The sequence below is a fragment of the Cyclopterus lumpus genome, chromosome 13, assembly GCF_009769545.1.
Source record: "Cyclopterus lumpus isolate fCycLum1 chromosome 13, fCycLum1.pri, whole genome shotgun sequence".
NCBI classification, from domain to species: domain Eukaryota; kingdom Metazoa; phylum Chordata; class Actinopteri; order Perciformes; family Cyclopteridae; genus Cyclopterus; species Cyclopterus lumpus.
The window spans coordinates 18529157-18537229 of NC_046978.1; the positions used below are offsets into that span (position 1 = coordinate 18529157).

The following is an 8073-nucleotide window of genomic DNA, read 5'->3' on the forward strand; positions in this document are numbered from 1 at the left end:
AAATTGTCACTGCGCAACAAAACGACGACTTAAATTAACCTTCAAAGTACCCGAGAGAGATTTTATCTTGATATGAAACGGGGCCACATATACTGTACATGATGCGTATGAATTGAACTTTTATTTAACCAGCCTATCTGCCACCTTGTGGCCGTTATGAGGCATGACGATGTCTACAGTTGTAAAGCACTGGTTCTCAAGTAAAAAAAGATGTAATACACAGCCACCAGTGTCTGATTTTAATATAGAATATATATATATATATATATATATATATATATATATATATATATACATACAATTTAGGTACTCACACATATATTTTATTGATTATTTATTAATTCTTCTCTTTCAGAACAATGGAAGCCGATCAACTCGGAGGATAAGAAGCATTACGACAGAGAGTTCCTTCTGGGCTTCCAGTACAGCTCGGCCAGCATGAACAAGCCCGAGGGTCTACCGGCCATCAGTGACGTTGTCCTGGACCAGGTAAAACCGCCTTATATTAAAGCACCGACGGGACGCAACTGAAAACATGAGAAAACGACAAACATAATGACGGCATTGCATCGTCCAGAATATCCGAATAAAGTTTAATTTGTTTTATTTCCGTCCTTTCAGGCTAACAAGACCCCTCTTCGTCAAATGGACCTCAGTCGTCTACAAGCAATGACCTGCGGCCCCGACTTCACGCCCTCCTTTGCCAACCTCGGCAGACCTGGAATGGGAAGTGGAGGAGGAGGAGGAGGAGGAGGAGGCGGCGGCGGAGGAGGAGTAGAAAGAGAAAGAGGAGGAGAAAGAGGAGGCAGTGGTGGCCGAGGACCGGTAAGATTTAACATTTTCTCAACGTGAAAAGCTCCGATGCCCATCGGTCCTCTTTGCTCCCGGTCTCGGTCTTGAAGGTTCACGGTGTGTCTTTGTGTCCCCACACACATCTTCTCGTCTGCAGCCCCCGGGTATGGGCATGGGTATCGGCGGCCCGCGTCGCTCTCAGCAGATTGCCCCGCAAAGAGGTGCGTAAATTCATCACCACCATGTCGCTCGGCGAAGACGTGCAGCTGACAAGGCGGAGAAGGCCTGGAAGCCCTCGGCCAAAAAGGCCGTGCGCGGCCCCAGCGCCGCCGAGGAGCCCGAGGAGAGCGACTCAGGAGATCGCCAAGACCCAGGAGACTGTTCAAGAGGGTCCGCAGCATCCTCAACAAGCTGACCCCCCAGAAAGTTTCAACAGCTCATGAAACAGGTGACGGAGCTGACCATCGACACCGAGGAGAGGTTGAAAGGAGTCATCGTCTCACCTTCGAGAAGGCCATCTCCGAGCCGGACTTTTCGGTGGCCTACGCCAACCTGTGCCGCTGCCCTCATGGGGGTAAGACGTTTGTTACATGTGCACGACAATGTTTTAAAAACCTCTTGTTTTGACATTAAAACCAGATTAGAAACACTTAGAACCAAAGTTCCCCCGAGATGCTATCAGTCAAAGGAGACACTAAAGGTCTTTAACCAGTGATGTCGTAGCCTGAAGCTACTGGAAGTTTATTTAATTGAGTTTCAAACTAATTTGACCTCATTCTGGGGGAAAGAAATGCTGTTTTTTTTCTCGTAATATTTGCTTTAGTCATATTACTTGCGCCTAAAAATGGTCGTCATTATTTTCTGTGTCTGTCGGACTCGCCAGGTAATTTCAGCTTCAAACAACCCATAATGCAACACTCTCCTAACGCATCAGGCTCACGCTGTACCCGGTCCATTTAAAAGAGAACATCTCTCGTTTGTGATTTAATTAATCTAAATGTACTGCGCTTAAATATAATACGACACAGTTGTCGTCTGTGTTTGACGTTTTTTTTTTTATTCTTCTTCGTGGGTAATAAAAACCACATTAATTGTGACGATTTGTTCGCCTGATTCATCCGATCAGTAACTCTTTGATTTATCAGCGCTGGAGCGTCTTATCCATTTAAAGTTGGGTAATTGATAAGTTGCATAATAATAACTTAAGTTGGACCTTTGAAAATCTGCACAAACAACCACACACACACACACACACAACTTCAATATGTAATAATACAATAGTGAAAGGAAGAAACGCTTAAATAATGAACGTAATTCAATAAGTTATTCATAATAACTTCACAAATGTGTAAAAACAACAACTTGAAAACCGTAACTTGACAAATGGTAAAAAAGGCAAACAAGCAGGAATAATTTGACATCTAGTGATGACCTAAAATGTGGATTATTATTATTACTACAGGACATGTGTTTTAGACAACCCCAAAAAATGTATACAAATTAAGATTTTAAATACAGCATACACACATATTTAGCTTTGGTGGATAATTAACTCTCAAAACCCACTTAAAATACATCTAAACTTTCCATTTGAGTCAAAAACAGCGGCCAAGGTGGAGGAACTGAGTGTCTTTCTGTCCACACAACCACACCCCGTCTTTTCCCCCCCGAGCCGTTTCTTTAAACGTCTTATTTCCCCTCTGCTCTTTTTTTTTTTTTCCAGCTCAAAGTCGAAACCACAGATAACCCGGAAACCACTGTGAACTTCCGCAAGCTGCTGCTAAACCGATGCCAGAAGGAGTTTGAAAAGGACAAAGACGACGACGAGATCTTTGAGATGAAGCAGAAAGAGCTGGATGCCGCCTCAGTGGTAAAGTGCTGCCTCTTAACATATGGAGTGTGTGTGTGTGTGGTATTAGAAAGTGACCCTGTATCAGGACTATCCCTCCTCTACAATTCCCCCCTGTTTTCTGTTTCCTCTTGCAGCCGGAGGAGAAGCAGCGGCTCACCGTGGAGCTTCAGCAGGCTAAAGACATAGCCAGGAGGCGCTCGCTGGGCAACATCAAGTTCATCGGCGAGCTGTTCAAGCTCAAAATGCTCACGGAGGTCATCATGCACGACTGCATCGTGAAGCTGCTCAAAAACCACGACGCCGAGTCCCTGGAGTGCCTGTGCAGACTGTTGTCCACCATCGGCAAGGACCTGGACTTTGAGAAGGCCAAGGTGCGGTTGGCTTCGTGTGTGTGTGTGTGTGTGTGTGTGTGTGTGTGTGCTGATGAATGCGTGGACTCACCAAACTGTCGTGTTCCTCCTCCAGCCTCGTATGGACCAGTACTTCAATCAGATGGAGAAGATAATCAAGGATAAGAAGACCTCCTCCAGGATCCGCTTCATGTTGCAGGATGTGATCGACCTCCGACGGGTAAACTACGCGGACCCACACCACACAATATAAATATAAATATATATATATATTTATATTGTACTCACCGCGTCCCCCTTCCCTCCCTCCCCCAGAACAATTGGGTGTCCCGGCGAGGCGACCAGGGCCCCAAGACCATCGACCAGATCCACAAAGACGCCGAGCTGGAGGAGCACCGGGAGCAAATGAAGGTGCAGCAGGCCCTCATCTACAAGAAGGACCCGGGCCCCGGAGGCCGCATGGGTGGTGGAGGAGGAGGAGGTGGAGGAGGAGGTGGTGGAGGTCGCGGGGGCTCTCACAACCCCGGCCGGGGCGCCCCTCCCCAGGACGAGGGCTGGAACACGGTGCCCATCTCCAAGAACCGACCCATCGACACCTCTCGCCTTAGCAAAATCACTAAGGTGAAAAATATTTACTTTTCTTTTACGTCAGAAACCCACTTTTTCATAACTTAATGTTGTAGTTTTAGCAGGAAGTGTGTGTAACCATCAGTTTCTTCTCTTCAGACTCCTGTTCTCGACTTCAACAATCAGCTGCTCGCCCCCGGCGGTAAAGGCACCTGGGGCAGCTGGGGAAAGGGCAGCAGCGGCGGCACCACGGCCAAACCTGCAGAAACTGGTATGTTTCTCAAACCCGATGGGATGTATTTAGTCGAGCGCCTCACAGCTGAGACTCGACTCGTGCCACGTCGTGTGTGTGTGTGTGTGTGTGTTTTAAAGATGTATTTTGCTCCCCAGGCCCGGAGCCAGGCGGCCGTCCGACCACCAGCACGGTGAACAGGTTCTCGGCCTTACAGCAGCAGTCGGCGGCGTCCTCGGGCCCGGCCCAGGACTCGGACCGACGGGTTCCTCAGAGGTGAGAAACGGGGGGAAGAGATAAAATAAATACTCTAACGATGCCCATCCCTACACGAGTCTTCCCTGACTCTCTCTCTCTCTCTCTCTCTCTCTCCTCCTCCTCCTCCTCCCCGCAGGAACAGCTCGAGTCGAGAGCGCGGCGATCGCGGCTTCGACCGCGACCGAAACCGCCTGCAGATCACCAAGCGCAGCTTCAGCCGGGAGACGGAAGAGCGGAGCCGGGACCGAGAGCAGCGCGGCTCGGCCGATCCCGTCCGCCGGGTGGCGAGCATGACGGACGACCGAGGCAGCCGGGACCGAGCCAGGAGCAAAGAGAACGGTGGGCCGTCGCGCCGACCGTGTTTTTAGATGACGAATAAAAAAAAAAAATCTGTATTTCTAGAATATTTTTTTGTTTTGTCCGTGAGCAGTAAAGCGGGAGAAAGCCGCGACCCCTCCGCCTCCCCCGACCCCCACCAAGCCCGCCTTGACCGAGGAAGAGCTGAGCAAGAAGTCCACGGCCATCATCGAGGAGTACCTCCACATCAACGACATGAAGGTACACACAACTTAAGGAAAACATACGACGCAGGAATACAAAAAAAATCACCCCTTTTTTGTCCATGACATCATTACAACAACCTGTGCCCCCACCCCCCCCCCCCCCCCCCCCCCCCCGACAGGAGGCTCTGCAGTGTCTGCAGGAGATGAACAGCGCTCAGCTGCTCTTCGTGTTCGTGCGAAACGGGATGGAGTCGACGCTGGAGCGCAGCACCATCGTCAGGGAGCGCATGGGGCTGCTCCTGCAGCAGCTCATCAAGGGCAACATCCTCCAAAGGCAGCAGTACTACAACGGGTCAGTTCCTTTTTTAAAATGTGGTTCTGCGTCTTTAAACGAGCATTCTCTCTCCTGACCACCAGGGGGCGACTCCTCCGGTTGTATAGAAGTCTATGCTTCATGTGTTAAAGCTGCATTCTCTCTGCTGACCACCAGGGGGCGACTCCTCCGGTTGTATAGAAGTCTATGCTTCATGTGTTAAAGCTGCATTCTCTCTGCTGACCACCAGGGGGCGACTCCTCTGGTTGTATAGAAGTCTATGCTTCATGTGTTAAAGCTGCATTCTCCTGACCACCAGGGGGCGACTCCTCTGGTTGTATAGAAGTCTATGCTTCATGTGTTAAAGCTGCATTCTCTCCCCTGACCACCAGGGGGCGACTCCTCTTGCGTTGATGTGGTGCCATATTGCTCCGATTTCCAATCTGCTTTTTCAACGTGCTCTCCATCCTTTAAACCTTGAATAAACGTGGTGTGTGTGTGTGTGTGTGTGTGTGTGTGTGTGTGTGTGTGTGTGTGTCCCCTCAGGGTTCAGGAAATCCTGGAGGTGGCTGAAGACATGTCGATAGACGTCCCCCACATCTGGCTGTACCTGGCGGAACAGATCACTCCCATGCTCCACGAGGGAGGCATCCCCATGGGAGACCTCTTTAGGTCAGTCCCACAGGCCTCACTTGACCCCCCCCCCCCCCCCCAATAAAAAAGTGAAAATCTGCTCTTTGATGTCTAACCTGCTGCATGTTGACCTTTTCTTTCGCCTCCAGGGAGATTTCAAAGCCTCTGATCCCTCAGGGTCAAGCTGGAGTCCTGCTGGTCCAAATCCTCACTTTACTCTGCAAAGGAATGGTGAGATTTTTTTTTATAAATCCTCCCATCTATATCCTAAAGATAAATATATCTTGCTCGCGTGTCCCGTAAGTCTACAACCAGTCTGCTCCTCCCTCCTTCAGAGTCATAAAAAGGCGGGCGCCATGTGGAGGGAGGCCGGCCTCCGATGGAAAGACTTCCTCCCCGAAGACGACGACGTCAACAAGTTTGTGACGGAACAGGTGAGAGGATTTACTCCGATTTATTAGAAAGTTACCGCGAGGAACCGTCGGTTTCCTTTTGCTGTTGCACAAGAAAAGTGCACGTGTTGAAAAGTGCTTAAAGCCTGTTTGTTTGTTTTTTCGTCTGTGTCGTTAACCAGAACGTCGAGTTCACGCTCGGCGACGACTCCGAGGACAAAGAGGAGGAGGGGGAGAGCAAAAAGAAGGAGCTGAGCTCTGCAGAGCTGACCAAGCAGCTGGAGAGACTGATCCAGGACCAGGCCGACGACCAGAGGATCTTTGACTGGGTCGAGGGTGTGTGTGTGTGTGTGTGTGTGTGTGTGTGTGTGTGTGTGTGTGTGTGTGTGTGTGTGTGTGTGACAACCCTGGAGTCTCTTTAAGTAAACGCTGGTTGAATTCTCTCAACGCTAAGGAAAGGTGGTTGAATGCATCCTTCCTCATCTCCTTTAGCTTCAAGAACACTAGCAGAGGAAAGGAGAACACTTCGACCCCTAATTACTCGTGGCAGCAACATTAATATTCCTTTTTTTTAAATTAATTTCCGTTCTCACCACGCTAATGAAGTAGCGTGTATACGTTTTTCTTAAGTCCTCGTGAATCCTCCCTCCTTGACCTCGTGACGTTTTCCGTCGAGCTCAAAGATAAGTGGCTAGATAGACGTATGACGTATTATATTTACTATTTAACTACCTAAAGTTCACCTTTTTTTGCAGTGGGAATGAAGGTCGGCATGTCAGACATTTTAGTTTTAAGACTTCCGGCACATAAAAAAAAAAAAAAAAAGGTTTTAAAGGATTTCCATAACCTCAAATGCAAGATTGTTTCAATCAAAGGTACTGAACCTAACGTCACCTTGGTCAGAAGCTGCTCTAGTGTGTGTGTGTGTGTGTGTGTGTGTGTCTCTCAATGAACCCTGTCCCCTTGTGTAGGCCAACCTAGACGAGCAGCAGACCTCCTCCAACATGTTCGTCAGAGCCCTGATGACCTGCGTCTGCCAGTCGGCGGTCGTCTGTGAGTCGCCGCGTTCTCCCCCCTTTCTTTTTTTTTTCACCTCCCTCCCTGATGAAGTTTCGGTCCGCCGTCGTGTCCTAAACCGATCTTCTTTGACTTGCCCCCCCCCCCCCCCCCCCCACCCGTAGGCGAGAACCCCAACAAGGTGGACGGCGAGCGGATCAAGGAGCGCGCCGTGGTGCTGCACAAATACCTGAAGGACGAGCAGAAGGAGCTGCAGGCTCTGTACGCCCTGCAGGCCCTGATGGTGCAGCTGGAGCAGCCTGCCAGTGAGCTCCCTGTTGTTGTTGTTGTTGTTTACCACTTTCAGAGACTCTTTTAGTTTTATAGCCAAAACAATTATGCGGGTAGATGACATTCATATATACATATGGACATTAATCACAACATTTTCTCTTAAAGGGCACATAGTTAAATAAATAAAGTCACTAAACATGTAGTCAAAGCCCAAATAAAACAGAAATGAGCTCTTAGGAGTGTAAACTTTAATTAGATGACATTCATAATATACATGTGGACATTAATCGCAACTTTCTCTTTCTTAAAGAGCACATATAGCTAAAAGACTAGCATTAGCATCTTATTATAATACATTTTACAAGTTAACTAAATACTAAACATGTAGTCAAAACTCAAATAAAACAGAAATGAGCTCTTAGGAGTGTAAACATTAATTAGATGACATTCATAATATACATGTGGATGTCATGTTTTTCGAGATTTACATCTACTTCCTGTCTCGCCGGAAGAGCTTCAAAATAAAAGCACCCAAGACGCTCAAAGGCACTTGCAAAATAAAGGCTTTGCGGGAAATAGTGTGTATATTAACAGAAGCTTCATTTACAGCGAGCACTACGGTGGCCTTCAAGGTCACGTTTAAAAAAAAAAAAGAAACCGCAAGATGCTTATTTTCCAGATGGTTTTACACTAGTAAACCCCCCCCCCCCCTCTCCTCCCAGATCTTCTGCGGATGTTCTTCGACGCCCTTTACGACGAGGACGTGATCAAGGAGGAGGCCTTCTACAAGTGGGAGTCGAGCAAAGACCCCGCCGAGCAGCAGGGGAAGGGCGTGGCCCTGAAGTCCGTCACCGCCTTCTTCACCTGGCTGCGCGAAGCCGAGGACGAGTC

General features: G+C 48.6%; 1 protein-coding gene across 1 annotated transcript in view; it reads left to right on the forward strand.

The window, feature by feature from the left end:
• Positions 1-8073, forward strand: part of LOC117741827 (eukaryotic translation initiation factor 4 gamma 1-like) — a 118201-nt gene that overhangs the window by 20411 nt on the left and 89717 nt on the right. Inside the window, 24 exon segments of the mRNA XM_034549057.1 lie at positions 356-489; positions 622-825; positions 950-997; positions 999-1059; positions 1062-1162; positions 1165-1215; positions 1217-1286; positions 1289-1377; positions 2516-2662; positions 2779-3015; positions 3110-3214; positions 3310-3615; positions 3721-3832; positions 3952-4069; positions 4188-4390; positions 4482-4609; positions 4734-4906; positions 5414-5539; positions 5650-5731; positions 5836-5934; positions 6075-6228; positions 6865-6945; positions 7074-7214; positions 7905-8070. Coding sequence (XP_034404948.1) covers positions 356-489; positions 622-825; positions 950-997; positions 999-1059; positions 1062-1162; positions 1165-1215; positions 1217-1286; positions 1289-1377; positions 2516-2662; positions 2779-3015; positions 3110-3214; positions 3310-3615; positions 3721-3832; positions 3952-4069; positions 4188-4390; positions 4482-4609; positions 4734-4906; positions 5414-5539; positions 5650-5731; positions 5836-5934; positions 6075-6228; positions 6865-6945; positions 7074-7214; positions 7905-8070 — 3136 coding nt within the window.